The sequence below is a fragment of the Megalopta genalis genome, chromosome 3 (genome assembly GCF_051020955.1).
Source record: "Megalopta genalis isolate 19385.01 chromosome 3, iyMegGena1_principal, whole genome shotgun sequence".
In the NCBI taxonomy this organism is placed as follows: domain Eukaryota; kingdom Metazoa; phylum Arthropoda; class Insecta; order Hymenoptera; family Halictidae; genus Megalopta; species Megalopta genalis.
This window is the reverse complement of record NC_135015.1, coordinates 14,282,739-14,304,744: the sequence shown is the minus strand read 5'-3', so window position 1 is coordinate 14,304,744 and position 22,006 is coordinate 14,282,739. Positions and strand designations below refer to the sequence as shown.

The window sequence follows — 22,006 nt, the reverse complement described above, 5'->3', positions numbered from 1 at the left end:
CGTGTATCGATGAAAATCGTCGGGCCGGGCTCGATGTACCGTTTTAACGACGCCGCGGTGGATCCCGCTCGAAAGAACGCGGGGAAGCAGACGGTGCGGCGAGATCGTTGCACCCGCGATCCAATAACGAACCATAGGGACCGGGGTCCGCGATTCAACGGCCACGGAACTCCCTTCGACCCCCCTCCCCGGACCTCTTAACCTCTTTGTGCACCGTGCGCCGCGTATACCGTGCGCCGACCTCGGTTTATCGTTATTCCGAAAATGTGAATCGCTTACGGACAGCGTGCAAATATTCTCTAATGCACCGAAACGCACTTGTAAAATTCTCTCGTCGACCGACCGACCTTCCATCGCTTTATTATGAAAACAGGCGCGATGCAGCGCCCGCGTTTTCATTTACACGCCCATCCACGCCCCTTGCGCGCCCCTCCCCCTCCGCCGCGATGCCTCGATGAAAATAATCGTACTCGTTTTAGCTACTGTACGCGTTCAATTATAGGACGCGTGTTTTTAATGCCGGCCCCTTCGGCGGGATGTAACGTACACGGTTTATCGGCGGCCCGTATTTATCCCGAGGCCGTTTCGGAAATATTTTATGGGATCTCGTTGCGAGCCATATTTAATCTAATTTCATTTATTTATGTATATGTATATACGTACGGGAAATCAGCCGTTTGGCGCATTAACGGGAACAAAAGCGTATATTATTTTGAACGGCGGAGAATCGATAAATCGGTTCGTAGAGAGTTGTTTTAAATTTTGTAATATCGGCTGCAGAGATAACCACGGTGGGAAATATATGTTTGTGGGCATCCTTTAACTCTTTGACGCGCGGTGGGATTAAAAATGACCCATCTTCTCGAGCCACGGTAATGCACGATGGGACATTTTTAGATCCACCTCGAAATATTGCTGCATGCAGCTGCGTACGCGTTCGTGTAACCATGTGGCACGGTGAGACTGTTTGAGTAACAACAAATTCAATTGAATCGTTTTTATTATTTTTTATGTTTCTATGTGGTTTCTTTGTTAGTAACGATATACCGATTTCGTTTATTTTAAAACGCGATGAAATTTCTGCGCGACATGGGTCTATTTTATTTTCTGAAATCCCGTGCCCCAAAGAGTTAAGACGGTGTAATCTTTTTGCCAGCGAAAAGAATGACACGAATTTTGTTAAACGTTAGAGGGACTGGTCTACTTGACAATGACTAAAATGATGTTATTCATTTTACTATTGCTCGGTACGACAAAAGGAAATAAAAGCTCATTAAATGAGTCTATGTCGAAGATTTAATAAATGCATTTTGTATATCCTGACAATTTTTATTCGGTTATAATACTGTGGTCTTCGAAGATCATTCAAGATCATTTAATGCTGTTCAAATCTTCCCAAAACGTCCCAAAAGCTGCATCTCCTTTCATTATTTCGCCGTTTCGTGTGTAAACGTAACGCGAACTCGCACTAAAAAAGGTAAACCTTAAGCAGCATTAAATGACCTTGAGCGACCTTCAAACACCAAAATATTACGATCAATGAATTGACCTCGAAATGCACTATCTGCTTGTATAAAAAAATATAGGGTTCCATTTAAAAAAAACAAGGTCATCTTGAGATCTCAGAAGTAGGTAGACCCTGCACAAATTTGCGATCATTATAATATTTGCCCCTCGAAACAGGGTAAGATTAATTTGAAACAATATTTTAAACGAATTTCACGAAATTACAAAACGATGTAACACAATAATAACGAATCACGAATTACGACTAACGAATAACGAATTACGAAAATTCAGAAGAATAATTGACTCGAATGATGGGACACCCTGTATGAACATCTTATCGCTCTTGTTCCTAACGAACTGAAATATCCTGCTGAAAGATCGAATCGCGCTAAATCTCGACGAGTATCGATCGATTTTCACAGAGTTTATATTGGACACACGATGCGTCCGAGCGCGTAACCCCCGCGCGTTTCCGTGCAACGGAAGACGCTTGTAACTTGCTGCCAAGTGGAAAACTTCGGTACACGCTAGACACCTCGCCGAGCCGTGTCAGACGCCTTCCACCTACAATCGGGAGGGCTTAGCTCCGGTACAACCGGTGGCCGACCTGTCGAAGGTTACCGGGGTGCTGGGATGAGCTCTGGCAACCGAGAAGTGCCCGAGGCCGGGGCGGGCGCGCGCGTCTATCGCCAGCAAAAATAAAGGACAAAACCACTCCGAGGCGTAGCCGAGTCGAATAAAGTGCACCGTATTATCGCCTTGTAATCGATCCGGCTACTTTCTTGGCTAAACGGATTACACGGGGGTGGAGGGGTGGGTGGACGCCCCCATCGACGTTTCCCGGGCTGTGTTACTGTCGACGTTGAAGTTGCTCGACGAGAGACGGCGGGCGAGAAAACGAGGAACGGACGTCCCGCGTGCATCGCATCCGTACGTATCGTTGCGTAAAATTGCATTCGTCGCTGCACACGGTGGCAGCCGCGACGAGCGCGGATAGCGATCTTCTTCTCGGCTGCAGGCAAGCAAAGCTCGACTGCGGAACGAACGACGGATTCGCCGAGCAGCGTGTATACGTAATAAAGTCCTCTGTGCATCGGATGGCAAACATTGATCCACGGACCTCTTCGATGCGATTCAATATTTGCATTTCTCCGAGGAAAGTGCATCATCGCGCGTCGATCACGAAGAACAAACGCGCCATCGCCGCATGGCGTCGGCCAATAACCGGAAACGATGCGCATAGTCTTGTTGCCGTCTGGAGCGAGAACGATCTCCGCGACGAAGAATGTCACGCGATGACCCCGGCGCGGCGTGCGCGGGACACCGGTTTCTCCCTGCTCGAAACGTTCGACGTTTCCTGCGCTCGAACGTTTCGGCGCCGCCCCGGGGAAAGTGAAACGTCCCGTTGGGGACTCGTGATCGTCCAATTAAGAGATCACGCGTCAACTCGCGTTTCCTTTCTCTCTCGTTCGACCTCGACGACCTCGACGCTTACGGAAATAACTTTCTACTTTCGGCGGGACGATTTCATTGTACCCGTACCCGCTCGGGCGATTGGCCCGAGTGTTTCGACTTTATTGTTGACTGTGCCGATCGCAATAATGCCACGCTTTCGATTCCGATATCCTGGGAAGAGTAACAGAGCGTGGCGCGACCAGAAATATTTAAACAGTTAGCCGTGTTCGCGTCGAGTTCGACGAATACACTCGTCATGGAGAAATGGCGGTATTTTGTAAGGTAGGTATATAAAAATAATATATTATAATTAAATACCTTATAAATAGGTATATAAACTTTACAAGGTAGTGATCATTGGCTATTTAAATTGTAATGTTAACAGAAACGTATTCTCAAACGTTTCAAGATGTTTAGAATGTTTTTTGGTCAATTCTGCACGAAGGTGTTTACATTGTTATGAAAATAAGATTAGAAAGGAATGACGATATTGGAAAGTGCAAAGTGCCATTATGTATCGTTCCTTGCTTTGCTGAATTTTTGCTAACTTTTTGCTGAATTTTTAACTTTTATAAGTACAATTTGATTTTTCCTGCGTTTTTCATTTATTACGTATGCAGTATATGTTAATGTTTAGTCAACAAGTAAATATTAGTAATAAAATTGTTAATTTTATGAAATAAAACCGGCTTTTCGATCCAATATTTTAACAGGGACGCTTACTCTGTGTTCGACGAGTATACTCGCCATGGAGAAATGGCGGTATTTTGTGTAAAAAGTAGCGATCATTGGCTATTTAAATTGTAATTTTAACAAAAACACATTCTCAAACATTTCAAGATGATTAGAATAATTTTAGGCCAATCCTACACGAAGGTGTCTACATTGTTATAAAAATAAGATTAGAAAAGAATCGCGATATTCCTTGCATTCTGCAGCAGCAATTTGAATTTTTAACTTTTATAAATGTTTGATTTTTCCTGCGTTTTTCGTTTATTACCTATACAGTGTATGTTGACGTTGAGTGAATAAATAAGTATTGGTAATAAAATTGTTAACTTTATGAAATAAAACCGGCTTTTCGATCCAATATTTTAACAGGGACGCTTACTCTGTGCTCGACGAGTATACTCGTCATCGCTTGATTTTCGCGATACACGTACATAGGTGCGCGCCTTGAAAAGTAGGCGCCACAGCTAATTGGTTAATAATTAAAACAGACTGCCGCGAAGTTAAAATGTAGCTGGAACGTTTGTAGCTCTGGTAATTATTAGGTTGGCGGTTTAACCGGTGGTTTCATTTCGAACAGTCTGCCCAACAATTTGCTGCCATATTTTGTCGATTAACGAGTAAAAACTACGCCATTAATAAAAACGGAACGATACAGGCTTCGACAATGCATTCGAAATTGTTGAAGCTCGCTTAGTAAAAATTGGTGAAAAATGGTGAAAATAACGGCGACTTTTGCGATTTCCAACAGGACAGCGCGGCGGTCCGTGGCACCCAAGTGTTCGAAGTGTTGCTCCTTTGCGAGAAAAGCTTGAAAAGATTTCGTCGAAATAGCGTGGACGTTGAAGAGTGATCGCCGAGGCGATTTAGCTAGTATTATTTCTCATCGATAACGGCAAACATTAACGATGAAACGGCACGCTTATCGAGACGATCGAGTCAATTCGGTCCCCGTAAGTATATCGAAGGCAAAGCACCGATGGTTCTCCAGTCAAAAAAAGAAAAACGAGAAAAAGTGACATAGCTTGACCATCATGGCGATCTCGAACGCGTCCGGATTCCGGGGAATCGGCGGACACAAAAAAAAGAAAAAAAAAAGAAAAAATTGGAGCGGCGCTCGATGTTTTCTATGGAAATTCAATCTCGTCGGAATGCGCGTAATTGATTCCGATTCGGAATATCGACAGCGGGAGGCGAAATTAAATATACGCTCCGGCGGTATAAAGGTGAAAACGCCGGGAAAAGAATTTGCATTACGTGAAACGGGACACGAGGCAGCTGCGAGACAGAGGCTATCCTCTCGGCCCCCCATCGATATTATGGTGGCCGCTATGAGCTTGTGTAAATTGCCCGAGACCCCGCCCCCCCCCCCCAGCCCCGGATACACCGTTAATTATGCCCGAAACAATTAGCAACTTGTTGATTGTCGTTCACATTCTCGATAAAGGCGGTGAAATATATGCGATAAACGGGGGTACGGGGGGACGAGAGGGGGGAGGTTGGGGGATACGCTTCCACGATCGTAAGCTCCGGCCTTTAACGGTTCATTCTAACCGGGGCTCTCGAGCGTTAGGAATATTCTCTGTGGGAAAGCGTTACTACTCGCGCATCGTTGGAGTTTGTAGCTGGCTTAATTGGTAGAACGCGAGCATACCGGTTCGGTGTATACGCGTCTCTCACGGGCTCATCGGGTAAAGCTCTCCCGCCCCCCACTCCCCAAGCGTTACGCTGACTTTTTAATGAGCCTTTGGCAGGTTCTAGTTCTCGTCAAGTCTGTAATGTCGTGTACTTTACAAGATATTAACAATTTAAAATCCGCCGCATCCGCGCTGCATTCTTAAACGCGAATTTCCTGCAGCGTGTTTTTGCCCCCGACGTCCCGGTTTCGTCGTGATAAATAACCCGGAACGCGATGTTGCTGCCGGCAATAATTATCTAATAAAACCAGCAGCGCAAACGGTAGCGACGAGCAAACTGGGATAAAGAAAGCTTAGCCGATCGATGCCAACCCTTGTCCGCCCTCGCATCTCGTTCCGCCCCGTCCTGTCCCGGCCCGACCCGACCCGTCCCGTCCCGTCTCGTCTCATTTCGTCTCGTCAATGCCGCGCGGAATACATTGTCGGAAATTCAAGGAACGGCGTCAATCATCGAGGTATTTATTAAGTCGAGTCGTAAAGAACTTTCGACGCAGCTAGATAGAATCTATTGTTCGAGTCACCGGGACTCGACGAGTTTTCGCTTCGATCGAATAGACAAGGGTATGACAATATTTATATTATTATATAGACAGTATTTATATTATTCTATGATATTCTGTTTATAAGTAAACAGAATAGAAAGAATAAATGACAGAAACTAATGAATCAAACAGAAAATAAATGTCTGATAGAGAAGCGGAAGTTATTTACGGCTCGAGCTAACCCTTTGCATTCGAAGCTATTTTAACTCTAAATATAAAATCATTTGTCTAACTTATTATAGTACAGTAATGTCTCTCTAATTGCCGTTCAGATTGTCCACAAAAATGTACAATTTGGGAAGAGGAGATACGATTGTTCGACCCTTGCGGTTCGTTTTTATAGTTACAAATTGTCAAGGTTATGTCAAGGGTCGAATAATTGTATCTCCTCTTCCCAAAATCGTCCATTTTTGTGCAGAATCTGAGCGCCAGTTAGGGAGACATTACCGTATTTCTATTTTATATGACAAAATGCATTTTGTGCACATGAAATTGACACTTGGGTCTCGCACAACGGTTACACTTTTAACAATTTTTTCAATCTAAACTTGTTTTAATATAAACGTTATCTTAAAGCGTGATATAACAAATTTTAGTGGTGCCTCCTAGTCACCTTGGGTGCCTCCTAGTCACCTTGGGTGCCTCTTAGTCACCTTGGATGACTTTTAGTCACCATTCGAGTGCAAAAGGTTAACATTATTCGCCTCGCCAGGGAAACCAGAAGATGAACGTGAGTCGACATGTCGATCGTCGAAGCATTCGAATCTCGTAAACGACGAATCGCGAGCGCGCGCGCGACTCCGAGAAAAGGCGTTAGAACGATTCGTATGAATCTAATACGCCGGTGTGTGTCGTGCGCCGTGCCCCGCATGCCGTATGCAGTTCGCGCGCGTCGCGGCACCGTATCGAAGGATGCATGGTGCAATCGTTGCGCAACGGTTCCCGTAACCCGGCGGTATTGCTAGAAAGCGAAACTGTGCGCGCGTTGTTAAACGGTCGCCGGTCCGCGTTAGGTATATATCGGGCGCCGTTTGAATACGATCGTCGATGCGGCGTCGTTCCGCGAGTTCAGACGTTATAAAACGACGCCGACATAAAGTTCCGCCGTATAGTTTCGAGGAATAAGGCACTGTCTATTGTAATGCAGCGAAATTGAAGCCGGCCGAGTCGCGGAGAATAAAATATAAAATACGAATCCGGGGCTTATTACTTTCCCACTACTTGCATCTGCCATTATTACTGCTGCCCCCTGCCCTCCCCCGCGCCGCCTCCGCCTCCTCCGCCGCCGCGTCTCTGACGTCGCGGAGAGTCGCAGACGATCGTATCCCCGTTGCTTCCTTTCATTTTTCTACCACGCTCACGGCTCGGGTCTCGCAACCGACCGCGGCTCGCAGCTCCGTGCCTCCTCGTTCCGGGAATAAAAATCGAGCTACGCCGCGAAAGCGATACTCCGCGAGCCACCCCCGCATCGCCTATAACGGAAGGCTTAAATCGAGCGAACAACCGAGCCGCCCCACGGTTCGCCGGGTAAAGCTGCTCTCTCTCTCTTTCTCTAACACACACACACACACACATAGATACACTCTTTCTCTCTCTTCTGTCTATAGGAAAACATACTTTATTGTAAATATAACATCATTGTGGTCTGCGAAGCAACGTGTGTGAAATACTATGTTTACGGTTAACAGAACACCGAGCTCGAGCGTCCGGCGTCGGTGTCGCCGATGGCGGATTCACCCACGGATTAGAGAGCACGCGAGAATTCGGCTCGACTCTTCTTCGAATCGGCGGAATCGCGTCACCGCGGTTCGATCGGAACCAACGCGTCCGCCGATCGAACTAGAAGATAATCGAGACCCTATCGAATACACAAGGGAGCATTGAATTGAATTCAGCCGGGAATCCGCCAACGGGTGTCATAGCCGGGGGTTCCACCGGCTATGGTAAAACACCGGGAAAGCTTTGGTACGCTCGTAACAATTAGGCTATATCGTCGATGCCGGATAAGAAGGATATCCATCCGTCGCCCTCCCCCTCGGTCCTCGTCAGGCAGCAGCGGCTGCGTTAGGAGACTCCGACGTACTGTTGCACTATCTTGGACCATTCCTTCGGGTAGGTCCGCTGGATGTGCGACAGCACCTTCTTGATCTGTCGCGTCTCCTCGGGGCTACACTGCGGGCAGGCGCCTCTCAGGACCAACGGCGCCAAGCCTGGATAACACACGCAACGGGGGGTTAGATCGAATCCCGGCCCGGCCCGGTGCAACTTTATCGAAATTTATCGGCAAAGCGTTCTCACCGGCGCGGCGGGCCCTCGAAATACGGGTATAAATCCGATCTAAGCAATTCGATGACTCGCCGGTTACGATCACCTTGCACCGGAGTTCTCTCTCTCCCTTCCTCTCCCTCTCTCTCTCTCTCTCTCTCTCTCTCCCTCTCTCTATCTCTCTCTCTATCTATCTATCTATCTCTCTATCTATATCTATCTATCTCTCTATCTATCTATCTATCTCTCTATCTATCTATATCTCTATCTCCTTCTCTGTCTCGCGCGAAATGGGGTTAACTACGGCCAAGATCGGTTTATCTTCCGAATCGGATAGAATAGCGATTTCTGGCGGGCGGCTCCTGGCCGTGGATTCCCGGATTCTCCCTGGCTCCCGGTGTTTCCGGGGCCGTCGTTATGTTTTCGGGGTAATTGCGCTGCCTCCACGAAATTTTTGCCATCGGATATGCCTTCGGATGGAAACGAGAAGACGATCGATACCGGTGGGCGGGAACGCGCGGCTTTGCGCGCGGATTCGTCTCTGTTAGGTAGCCGCGTTATGTCGAGAGGCTCCGCGCGACAGCCAGCCACCCCGGAAACCGATCGCGCGAAGACCCGATTCTTCTCACGGCGAGTAAGGTGGGAAAAGCGACTATTACGAAACGCTGGCCGATCGTGTGGCCCCTTCTGGAAACAGTGGCACGAACAATGCAATGACAAAAAAGAGAAATAGATAGCGAACGAAAGCGGATGTAAGAGTTACACCCGCACTTTTGCACGTCGCTCTTTATAAACTCCGTCACGTACGAATAAGGGCGTTTCTAAGCAAGAACAGGTAGTTCCATATTGCCAGCCTCGATCTTTTCATTGTCCCGATTTATGGGACAGTTTGTAAGACGGTGTTTTCAATGGTAGCTGCATGCCCGCGCTTCGCTGGTTTAACTCGTATCAGTTTTTTATTCGCGTGAAATGAATTGTGCTTTGAAGCTTCGTCACGTTGTCTAGAAACATCGATCTATCGATCTATCGATAGTATAGATATTCGACGATGACACTTTTAAGTTACGATGGAATAATCTTGTAATCCCTGAGAAGCGTTCCGTAATAGGTACAGTAAATTGTCTGCGATTGTCCCAGAGCTTGTAAACAAAAACGGAGAATTTCGGAAGAGCAGATTATTCGAGCTTTGCGGGCTCGTTTCTATAGTCGTCGACGATCGACAAGTATAAAAAGCCTATTGTAAAATCCTATAATTATATTATATATTATATATTATATATTATATATTATATATTATATATTATATATTATATATTATATATTATATATTATATATTATATATTATATATTATATATTATATATTATATATTATATATTATATATTATATATTATATATTATATATTATATATTCTAAATCGAACATTTTCGTGTATAAGACGAGAGACAATTTCAGAGAATTTCCGGCGCTTTTAACTTAACCGTTCGAGTCCCAGGGTTTATTCAGAAAACATGGTCGAAAAATACCGAACAGCGTGATAGCGCTTGTCTTAGTTAATTGCGAAGAGAACCAAGCGCTCGTCAAGATCGACAAACAAAACAAAAAGAAAAAAAGATGAAAAAAGCAGCTATGCGATGTACGTGCGTCACTAAAGTTCGATCGCGACACAAGATCTGAACGGCGCGATCGCGCTACTTGGGACTCAAACGGTTACAGTAATGTCTCCCTAACTGACGCTCAAATTGTGCACAAAAATGGACAATTTGGGAAGAGGAGATACGATTGTTCGAACATTGCGCCTCCTTTTTTCATAATTACTGGCAATCAGCAACTGTAAAAACAAGCCAGGAAGCTCGAATAATCGTATCACCGCCACCAAAATTGTCCATTTCTGTGGACAATCTGAGCGTCAATTAGAGAGACATTACCGTAATTGGTGATCGAACACGGTATACTTGTCAAGAGAAGCGAACGCGCGGAAGTCGCGAGGCCGAGTGTCTCGGCGAGTTTCAAGCGGACGCGCGCCCGCTAAGAATCCGGTGACACTCGCTCGCGTCGCGAACGTCGTCCGGAAAATAATGAGCGGAAAAATCGCGCGGACGAGCGATAACGAGCGGAAAGCGCGCGCCGGCGATGCAAACGGGTTAATCGGCACGGTGAACGTTTGGCATACTTTTCAGCCGTCTGCCGACGGGGTCGCAGGGCGCCTCTCCCAGGGCGCATTTCAGCTGTCTCCTGAGATACCGCTGGTCGCTGAGTGCCATGTTGAGCTGCTCGTCGGAGACCCGCGATCTTCCGGTCTGCCCTTCGTCCGAATCTGCCGTCGCCATGCAGACGAGGAGGAGAGTGCAAGCGACAAACAGCAGCTGAAACAATGTTCGGGGCAGAGTTAAGTAGCTGCTTCGGGTAAATGGGGCGTCGAGCGAGAACGAGCTGGAACAAGCGTGGACGAGCGGAGCGAGCGTGGGCGAGCGGGGCGAGCGAGACGAGCGATGCCGAGCGGGCGCAAACCAGTCTTTCATAGAACGAGAGTCGGGACATAAAGCAATTAACCAAATTCGTGGGGTCAACGGGAGTCAACAACGCTTATCCGGTACACCGGGGAACGTTATAAATTGAAATCCCGGGATTTATCGACGTCGGGTCGGCCCGCCAGGAGGAGGACCCGGTTTCGGGTTCGTTCCGAACCACGTTCGGCGACCGACCACCGCAGCACCGCCTGCACGGCAATATCCAGGAGAGGCCCGATCAAAATCCTGTCGCGTCTTACAAAGGAGATTGCCGGTGCGATGCGTTTGTTTACCTTGCTTATTGATCGATATACGGGTGCACGCGTACCTCCGTTGCACCCTAACTTTCCGAATAGAACCACGCGATAGATAAAGGATGCGACAGAGCCTTGTCGCGGATCAGTGGATCAGTGGTCTTCAAACCTTCCTCGGAACCGAGCTCGCCGCGGCGCGAGGTCAAAAGTCGGCGGAACTTTCTCAGAAAGAACGTGACCTGCGACTCTTCCCATGATTCGTCTTGCTCGTTTCCCGCGGATGGCTGGAATCTCGCAAGAATAACCGAATACAGTGATGTCTCTCTAATTGACGCTGAGATTGTCCACAAAATTGGACAATTTGGGAGGAGGAGCCTTGCGAATTCGAGCCTTGCGACTTGTTTTTATAGTTACCGATTGACAACGATTATAAAAACATGGTGCAAAGCCGGAATAATCGTATCTCCTGTGCTTAAACTGTCCATTTTTCTGCACAATCTCGCAAGAATAACCGAATACAGTAATGTCTCCCTAATTGACGCTGAGATTGTCCACAAAATTGGACAATTTGGGAGGAGGAGCCTTGCGAATTCAAGCCTTGCAACTTGTTTTTATAGTTACCGATTGTCAACGATTCTAAAAACATGGTGCAAAGCCGGAATAATCGTATCTCCTCTCCCCAAATTGTCCATTTTTCTGCACAATCTGAGCGTCAGGGAAACATTACTGTACCGAGCAATTCGGTAAATTCGAGCAAAAATGGTCCCTCGGTTTGCAAACAGAAACGGATAATTTGAGAAGTTCTTGCCTCGTTCTTGCCTCGCGGCTCGTTTTCCCGGCCGTTGACGATCGGCGACTGTAAAAAAAACGAGCCGCGTCCATCTTTGTTTGCAAGCCGAGGGACAGTTCGAGAGAATTCGCTGTAATCTCGAATGTCCGACGAGTCGACAAAGATTGACGATCACTGTCGTAGACGAGGCGTATCGATGCACGAAGCCCGGCCGTGGGTTAAGATCGAAGCACGCGCGCGACGAAAGGGGTCGCGAGGAAGGATCGGCGAGCGAATAGAGCGAACGTAGCGAACGGAGAGCGAATAGAGCGGATAGAGCGAGTAAAGCGGAGGGAGCAGAGGCGAATAGAGCGGGTGGGCAGGCGGCAGATACCGGCTAAACGCAGCACCAGCAAAGCACGCCAAAGCTAACATAGCTAAACAAGCAACAACCACGGTGAGTAACGGCGGTATGCGCGTACCCTACGACCTCCGTTTGTTTGCCCCTCTTGGCCCGGTGTACCGCTTCGACACGCTTCCGTGTTTCGTTGCGGGTCGCAGTTACACGCATACCTTTGCGCGCACACACATTCCGCGCGCCGCGCGTCCCTGCTAACGAGCCGTCTTTTAAATTACTCCCACGCGGACCAGTTTCTACGAATAATATCAACGCGAATAAAATTGTGTGACGCGGCACCGGCGTGCGCCGGAACCGCAAACGCAACTGCAAACGCGAATGCGAACGCAAACGAACCGCCGCAGAGAAACATCAAAGAGACCGAAGAAGGACACGCTCCGTCGCGGTCCTCTTTCCGTTGTCATGGTAATGGACTGCGATTACTTCGAGGTCGATCCTAGCACAGCAGAGAGCTCCTTTATCCGAACATTTATTTTTACAATTATTTATTATGGTTGTACGATATATTTCACATGTATACTGTGTTCGACGAGTATACTCGTCATGTGGAGAAGTGACAGTATTTCGTGTCATGACGAGTATACTCGTCATGGAGAAGGGACAGTATTTTGTGTCATGACGAGTATACTCGTCATGGAGAAGTGATAGTATTTTGTGTCACGACGAGTATACTCGTCGTGCGTAAAAAGTAGTGACCATCGTCTGTTTAAATTGTATTTTTAGTGAAAACAAAAACATATTCTCAAATTTCAAGATGTTCAGAATATTTTCGGGCGAATCCTGCACGAAGGTGTTTACATTGTTATAAGAATAAGATTAGAAAATAATCACGATATTGGTGTTCGACGTACAAAGTGCTAATATACAGGGTGTCCCAAAAATGTCTCGCAATCCGAAAGTGGCGGGTTCCTCGGGTCATTTGAAGCAACTTTTTCCTTTAGAAAAATTTTCTCCAAGGCACCATTAGCGAGTTATTAACGAAAAACGAGCTCAGCTGGCGCGAGGCGACCAAGCCAATGAGCGGAACTGGGCTTCGTGCGCTGGTTGGCTGAGCCGCCTCGCGTCAGCCGTACTCGATTCTTATTGGTCACTGTTTTTCCTTAATAACTCGTTAACGGTGCCTCGAAGAAAATTTTTATAAAGGAAGAAGTTGCTTCAAATGATCTGAGGAATCCGCCATTTCCGGATTGCGAGACATTTTTGGGACATCCTGTATATTGTTTCTTGCTTCCTTGCTTGCTTTTCTTTAACTTTTATAAGTATTTGATCTTTTCTGCGTTTCTGGTTTATTATGTATGTTATATGTATATGTTAATGTTAAGTGAATGAGTAAATATCAATAATAAAATTGTTAATTTTACAAAATAAAACCGTGTTTTTGATCTAATATTTTAACAGCGATTCTTATTCTGTGTTCGACGAGTATACTCGTCGTCGCTTAGCTCTCGCGACACGTATAGGTACGCGTTCTAAAAAGGAGGCGCCACAGCTAACTGGTTAAATAACGTTTTATTGTCTGATCGTTCTATTGTTTATTGTATACATGTTATCACTGATCTGCGGATCTTCATACAAAATGAAAGTCTCCTGCATCGATCGCAAGGAACAGAAATTAACTCTTTGCACTCGAGCGGTGACTCTGAGACACCACTAAAATTTGTTGCATCACGTTCTAAGATAACTTTCACACTAACAAAGTTCAGCTTTAAAAAATTGTTAAGAGCGTAACCGTTGCGCGGATCTCAAGAGTCAATTCCATATGCGTAAAATGCATTTAGTCATATAAAATGAAAATACTACAAGTTAGAAAAACGATTCTATATTTACAGTTAAAATAGCATCGAGTGCAAGGGGTTAAATAAAAACAGTCTTACTTCCGCTAATCGCTCTGTTAGCTTGAAGATAGCGTAACCAAGTCGCGAAGTTCTCCTTGCGTGCTCGCGATTCTATGTAATTCAATTACGTGCTCATTATTCTCGGGAAATCCATAAAATTCGCAATCTACTTGCGAAGTAAAGTGGTAGAAAACCTAGTAAAGAACACGAACAATATTCTCAGATATAATGGAATATTTCGTGATCGGGATACAACGGAAATGAACCAACCGCGCCTACTTTGCAACCTGCTTTGTAACTTCTAACGTTCGTCAATTACATTCGGCTCGGGTCTCGGCGACGAGCGAATAAACTGCTCGAACGGCTCGAACGAGTCTGTCGCAAGAGTCGCCGTTGTATGCCAATCTCGTGTTATTTTGTGTCTAAAGTAGCACACGGATAGCCGACTTCCTGTTCTCCGTTCCCATTCAAATATCCTGGAATCCCGACTTCGGTTCCGTTGTGTTTTTACGAGGAAAGTATCGGTTAACGCGGGCTGCACCTATAGAACGCTGACAGATGGGGATAGGAGAACGATGGCTGCAAAAACGCAGGAACACGCTCTCGTGTCTCGACTCGGAAACCGACGAACGGGGCAGAAGCTCGTCCGTTAAAATTCTCACGGGCCGCGCATATTGAACTTGACCCTATCCCGAAGGATTACGTCGCAGCGCGAGCTAGACGTATCCGATCCGGAACAGAGACGAAATATATTGTCCGACGGTGTTTCTGGTGGGCGGAGCAGAACCGGAAGAGCCGGATCGTAGCAGCGTTTAAATCATCGCGGTCCGCGAGCGTCGACGGCGGACGTCGACGACGACGACGACGACGACAACGAAGCTGTCGCTCGAAGCGTTCGGCCCGTGCTTTTTTCCCTTTGTCTTGAACCGTTCGATCGGATTGCTTGTTCGTCGCTCGCAAAAACCATGAAAATCCGTACGAAAAAAGCCCTGGAGGGGAAGGGTCGGCGCACAGGAAATAGTTCCAATTAAATCGACGCCGGTTGACGGATGAACATACTTTCGCGAAACGTCCAGGGGGCCGTGTCTCCCCCCTCGGTCCCGCTCGCGAACCGTTTGCGCGCGTTCGCGCAGCCGGCTACCGTCTGCTCTTTTTTTTCCCTCGTCCCTTTGACACGACGCCGTGACCGATACTGTAAAGTTCAATTTTATTTTCGTCGCGTTGCAGCCCTCGATTCCATCGCGGCGATCGCCTCTGCCTCTAACGATCGTGCTCGTTTTTAAATTACTCGCGTCGCGATCCAGGACACGCGGCTCCTCTGCGCGCTGTTTCGATTTTTCCCGTACAGCCCACCCCCAATCCTCGCTCTCTGTCTCTCTCGCCGCTTGCAACCCTCTGCTCTACGGCACGGCCGGTCATCCCCGCGCGCCAAAATTGCTAGGAAAACTCGTGAATATCGAACAGCGGAGTCCGGTAATCTCTGTCGCGACCGAACGAAAATCCGCGAGAACGCCAGGGCGCGGAACGGCGCGGCGGCCCGAGCCTACAATATTCAAGAGCCGTCTGTAATTTTCGAAAGAACCGCTCCGCGGGCTGCGAACAATTTCGTTACATGTTTTTCGGTAGGTTGACCGTGCCGAGTTTCGCGATCGCAAATAGCACCGGGTGCCGGTTTCTTTGGAGAACTCCGAAGGGTTTCGTTGAGTCAACCCCGGAGTCGTCGCAGGCCAGGCTTTTTAATAAATTACACCGGAACATGAAGGTGCGGAAAGTCAAATTTGCAGATCTTTCTCATCGGGACGGTCGAGGTAAGGAGAAGAAACACGCAGCAAATTCGCTGAAAATATCCGCGGGGCTTCGTGAAACGTTTCTCTCGACCCGCTTTTACCGGTTCCCCGGCGCGACTCCGTCCAGCCAGCCGGCCACGAGGCGGCGAGTCTGCGAGTTTCGATTCGCCCCGTGGGATGCTAATAATTGGTACGGTCCGGTAAATCACCGGGGGCCTGTAGGCTCGCGTAGCCGGGATGATTTGTGGATTGGGATGCGGGCTCGGGGCTGTGGAGCCCGCGCGCGAACGCAAACCGCTTACTTCCGCGAGCCGACGTGGATTATAAGAATTATTGGCCGGTCTGAATGGCAAATGGCCGTGATATAGATTTTATTGCCGTCACGTTGACTGTGAACGACTGTAACAGTAACGTTCGGCCGGGTTATTACGTCCGAGCGAGACGCTGACGGTTCCTGTCGACCATGCCACGGGGCCCTCTCTCCCTCCCCCCTCTGTGGACGGACAACCGAGTCCTTCCTACAGGCCCGTTAATTATCGTCACGGTCTATGAATGATAATTCACCGGTTAAACGGGACGCCGGGGCGACGGAAAACTCTCGGGCCGCGCCGCTTCCACCCGTAATATTCCGTTATAGTTATTGTCCGCACCGGCCGCGCTCCGCTTTCACCTGCGCTTGCGCGCTCGTGCACGCGCCTCTCGCTCTCGCGAACGTACACACACACACACACATACATACATACATACATACACAGGCTGCAGGACACCACTCCCACAGCAGCCCGATAAACAATAATTTATTGTTCGTGTACCGGCCGAGCGGCGGCCCGGCCGCGCCGTGTTGTTCGTAGTTATTAAATTAATTTACAATCGTCTAGTTATCGACTCGCAACCGATGGACAATAATTACACAGCTCGGTGATTCACGGTCGATATCGACAACGCGCGGCGTATGGATTACGATTTAACGCGCGAAGAGACTCAACGCAAATACCAACGATCATCGCGTCGCGGCACCGGTATTAACGAGGCCCCCGTCGCGTCGCGGCTGCGAATTATTCGCGATCAGAGCTCCAACCGGACACCCCCGATGACTCGCATTAACCCTCTCTCGCCTCTGCGGTCCTCCCGTCGACGATTCGGTTCACCTATTCCTATCGTCGGGAGCCGGATTTAGCCTATTTCTCCTTTCGAGTTTTTTGCCCCGTACGGAAAAGAATTTCGATGATCACCCGTCGGTCCTTTGTCCTCGATCCGATTTTCAAATCGTGCAGTAATTTCGCCCGAATTCTTCCCCAGCTTGCCGATATTACCGAATCGATGTTAACCCTTTGCACTCGAGTGGTGACTCGCAGGCAGCACTTAAATTGGTATGTCACGTTCCAAGATCATTTTTGTATTAACAAAGTTTACTTTAACTGTTGTACGGATCACCACAAGACTCAATTTTGTATGCATAAAATGCACTTTGTCGTATAAAATGGAAGTACTATAAGTCAGAGAAATTATTTTTGATTTACAGTTAAAATGGCTTCGAGTGCAAAGAGTTAATCGAACTTGTGTAACCGGTTGTAATATTTTTGCGTTCTTCCTGCGGTCGCTAATTACTTAGCAGTTGACGCGACCTTAATAAATAAATCAAAGAAAGAGGAAAATGGACGATTTGGGAAGGGGAGATACGATTGTTCGAGCCTCGCGGCTCGTTTTTATAGTTGTCGACAATTCGTAAGCATAAAAACGAACCGCAAGGCTCGAACAATCGTATCTCCTCTCAACAAATTGTTCATTTTCGCCTCCAAAACTGGGGAACAATGCGAGAGAAATCATTGTTCAATAATATCTCTCCAATTGACGCTCAGATTGTCCACAAGAAATGGACAATTTTGGAAGAAGAGATACGATTATCCGAGCCTTGCTCGAATTTTTATAGTTACGAATAGTCAACAACTATAAAAACGAGCTGCAAGGCTCGAATAATCGCATCTACTCTTCCCAAATTGTCCATTTTCGTCCCCAAAGCTGGGAAACAATGCGAGAGAAATCACTGTACAATAATGTCTCCCCAATTGACGCTCAGATTGTTCACAAGAAATGGACAATTTTGGAAGAAGAGATACGATTATCCGAGCCTTGCTCGAATTTTTATAGTTACGAATAGTCGACAACTATAAAAACGAGCTGCAAGGCTCGAATAATCGCATCTCCTCTCCCCAAATTATTCATTTTCGTCCCCAAAGCTGGAGAACAATGCGAGAGAAATCACTGTACAATAATATCTCTCCAATTGACGCTCAGATTGTCCACAAGAAATGGACAATTTTGGAAGAAGAGATACGATTATCCGAGCCTTGCTCGAATTTTTATAGTTACGAATAGTCAACAACTATAAAAACGAGCTGCAAGGCTCGAATAATCGCATCTCCTCTCCCCAAATTGTTCATTTTCGTCCCCAAAGCTGGAGAACAATGCGAGAGAAATCACTGTACAATAATATCTCTCCAATTGACGCTCAGATTGTCCACAAAAATGGATCAATTTGGGAAGAAGAGATACGATTATCCGAGCCATGCTCGAATTTTTATAGTTACGAATAGCCAACAACTATAAAAACGAGCTGCAAGGCTCGAATAATCGCATCTCCTCTCCCCAAATTGTTCATTTTCGCCTCCAAAGCTGCGGAACAATGCGAGAGAAATCACTGTAGGTCGGAAACCTGTCTCGATACATTAATTGCACAACTCGAAGGTCAAGCCGAGTCGAAGACGAGGGTGCCAACGCAACGCCGTGAAAATCGGATTGTTATTCCTCCGTCGGCGCGGTAACGCAAGCGTTCGTTCGCAGCACGCATGAATTATGACGTTGCGTCGCCGCCTCGTCGACAAAGGTTTTGCCCCGACCGTTCGAGTGGAACCCAAGCCTACGTGCCGGAATTTAATAACTTGTTCGCGCGGCCTCGCGACAAGAAAATCGGCTCGGTACGGGCATCGGCGACGGATCGATCGATCCACGGGCCGCTCCGAAGCGAAAAATAAACGCGTCGCGTCGCGATCGGGCTCAGAATGCACGCAATTTCTCGGAACTGCAGCTAGCTGTATCCGATACCCGCTCGAGCATCGACGATCCCCGCGAGCCGATATCTTCGTCCCGATGAAACGACTGCGAGATTCGTTGCCTCTCGACGTTTATTGGTCGCTTAATACCTGGAAGAATTCAGCCGGTGAGCCGCGTGCTCGGCGAAACGCGACGAACGCGGAAAGAAACTCGACGATTCTATGAAGCTGCGCCTCGAAGCTCTTCTCGAGAGCGCTTACACCGCTCGCTCTCGTCTCCCGCCTCCCGTCTCTTTTCGTCTTCCGTCTCAATCCGAACGGCGAACCGTCGTCACGCTCTATAAACCTATCTTCGCGACATTACGTTTTTATTGCACTCTGGCCGCACATTTCGCGGTGCCGGCCCCCCTCCGGCCGATCGAATTACGCGGGCTCCGAACCGTTTCCGCGCGGCTGCGGATCCGCCGGTCGCTCCGAGATATCGTAATTTCTGTTCGCCGAACTTTTTCCGCACGGAATCCTTCGAGTTTGAACGGCTGTTAAACGACTTCGCGCTCTCGCGCACGCTCTACAACGCGGAACGATTCCTGTTTCGCGCGAGACGCGCGGAGAAAGTGTCTGAGAAATGCCGCCGCATCGTCGCCGGTGGCACCGATTGCGCGACGATACCCGGAACGAAGCGATTCCCCGCGTCGATCGAGTTCGAACGTAGCCGCGTGTTTTTTCTTTTCGCGGTGAAAAAAGCTTGGAAACTCGGCGCTTCGCGCGGCCGAATTCTCCGGGCCCCGATGTAACACATAGTTCGCTCGGTGCAGCCAGTTTAGCGGCTGCTTTCGATGTTCGCGAAATTCCGTATCGCTTTCCATATTCTCGTGCGGCGAACGACGACGATTCGATTATCGAGCTTCGCCATCGCCGGGCCGGCCCGAAGTCGAACAACTTGCTCCGCTTCCCGAAGATACAGAATTATCTGCGCGAAGTCGTCGGGACGCGGCAACACGGCGTCGCGAAGTTTCGCCCGTTCCCAGCGAAAGTTGTTTCGCCTCGGCTCCGAATCGATTCGCGTTCGTCTCTTCGGCGCGCCAACTCTTCTTTTTTCGCCCCCTCGTCCCGACGATGCTTCTCGCAACAGTGTCGATCAATTAACCCTTTCGGTACGAGCGCGTTGTCCGCCGTGACACTCCCACTGTACGGGGTGCCGCGCCGAAAATGCGCACATAACGCAGGCTCAGTCCACTTTTGTACGAAGATTTTCTCAAGCGTTAAGTAATGACTGTGCTTAATCCGTTTCTAAATCTTTCTTGAAATGTTTCCTGTAAACATTCTGTAAAGGGCCTACAGAAATATGGCTTACACGGATGCCAGATGTATTCGGCACTTGTCCATATTGGTCATCAGATGGATGCCGGATATATCCGGCGCTCGTACCGAAGGGGTTAATCCGTACACCGTGCAACGTCGAATCGCGGCCGCGCGACGACGGTATCGAAGGAAATCTGTTGACACTTTCGTTATCGGGGCATTCGGCTCCGCTATCGGTTTCCGTAGTCGCGGCCGTTCGTTCTCGAACCTTCGGCGAAACTGTTGTTTTACACGGTAACAACTCGGACACCTCGAGCAACGGCGCGCAACGAATCCGTCCGATATCCGTCTCCGCGACGGACAACGTTGGGAGCGCTTTGCGGCGCGTGCGAGGCTCTGGTTCGATATAAATTTCGTCTTTGAGGGAACCAACGACAAAGGAAGTTCTACCGAAGCCGCGGAGGGAGAGCGGGGGGCCAATTTTCGCGCGGAAACGAACGAGCAGACCGGCGAGACGATGGCGATTCAAGCTCTAGCGCCGCGATCGTGATTCGCGGCGCGTACGTTCCGTTCCGGAGAAAAGCTACAGGTACGTGCCCGAGGGACCGCCGTGCCGATTCCCTGGCTAGCCTCCTAAATATTCAAAGCGTGGAGGGAGAGTACCGCGATCGGTCACGATATCGAATTTGCCGGTCGCGTGCAGCGCAAGCATTCATCCCCCAGAGAAGGGGAGGTAAGAGCTCGTGTAGCTGTGCTACGCTGTGCTATACGCCGTGCTCCGCAAGGCTCCGCCGTGCTACGCTATGCAATGCTATGCTTTGCTATGCTATGCGAGGCGAGGTGTCGCGTCGCGAATTGCCGGATTGCTCCCGACAGGCAGAGAAACGTGGGGCGAGGCGTGCCTCTCCGCCGGATACCCCGAAACTTTAAATCAGCCGGCGCACGTGTACACGGGCTGCGTGTGTATCTACCTGTTGCACGTTCGTCACTCACCTTGATCGTCGAAGCCATGCCGAGGGCTCTTGGTGCGCGGCGTTCAGGCGACGAATCCCGGGGTGCCTCGAGCGACGAATCGCGATCAAACGCGCGACGATACGCTGCTTCCAACGAGCGAGTCGAGGGCCTCGGCGAGAGAGAGAGAGACAAAAAATAGAAGAAGGACGAGATTCGAACGACGAAGCCCACACCGTCTCTCGATGGATCGAGCGCGCGAACTTTTGGTAAAAAAAAAAAAACGATGGCGAACGTTGGCGAACGGCGGTAAAACGGTGGCCAAGGGGTTCTCGGATAAAGACTGCTCGATGTCCTCTCACCTCGAAATCTCGGAACGCACTGGCCCGCGAGGTACGTCCGTGGCCTTCCCTCCCCTTCTTCGGCCAATAAATACGAAAGTGTGTGCGGTGGCCGACGACGACAAAGACGCGACGATACATATATGTATACCCAGCCGGTACTCCGTCTCGGAACACCGTAGAGGAGCACCGTAGAATCTAGAATCTGAAAGGTAGGGGGAGGGGGGGATCCCGACGCGGTGCGTGAGTGTGCGCCGTGCACCGCTGCACTTTTCTTCCCCTCGCTCTTTCTATATTCCTCTCTCTCTCTCTCTCTCTCTCTCTCTCTCTCTCTCTCTCTCTCTCTCTCTCTTCCTCCCTCCCTCCTTTCTTCTGGCTCTTGCCCTCTTCCCTTCTGTTCGCACCGTTGCACTTTCGTTATTCAACAATAAGCGCGTTGCGTTTCGCCTCACGACGGGATCGTTCGAGACACGCTTTCTTACACCAAGATTTAACCTCCTTTTTCCCCGATCGAACTTATTGCTAGCGCTTCTTTCCGATCTCGCTCGCCTCTGGAACATCGCGTGTATCTATGTGTATTCCTTTTCTTC

General features: G+C 48.6%; 1 protein-coding gene across 1 annotated transcript; it reads right to left on the bottom strand.

Annotated features, from left to right (window-relative positions):
- Positions 1-7,527: 7,527 nt before the first annotated feature.
- CSP2 (chemosensory protein 2) lies at positions 7,528-21,470 on the bottom strand. Its single transcript, XM_033486143.2, has 3 exons — positions 21,118-21,470; positions 10,373-10,565; positions 7,528-8,142 (listed from the first exon to the last, which is right to left on the bottom strand). Exons 1-3 carry the CDS (start codon positions 21,133-21,135, stop codon positions 7,997-7,999), a joined length of 357 nt encoding a protein of 118 aa, XP_033342034.1. The 5' UTR covers positions 21,136-21,470; the 3' UTR covers positions 7,528-7,996.
- Between the last annotated feature and the right edge of the window lie 536 nt (positions 21,471-22,006).

What these genes read in the sequence shown, in the direction of transcription:
- CSP2 (XM_033486143.2), bottom strand. An exon ending in CGTCGGCAGACGGCTGAAAA is followed by an intron (nt 8,143 to 10,372) that starts GTATGCCAAACG and finishes TGTGTTATCCAG; the next exon opens with GCTTGGCGCCGTTGGTCCTG.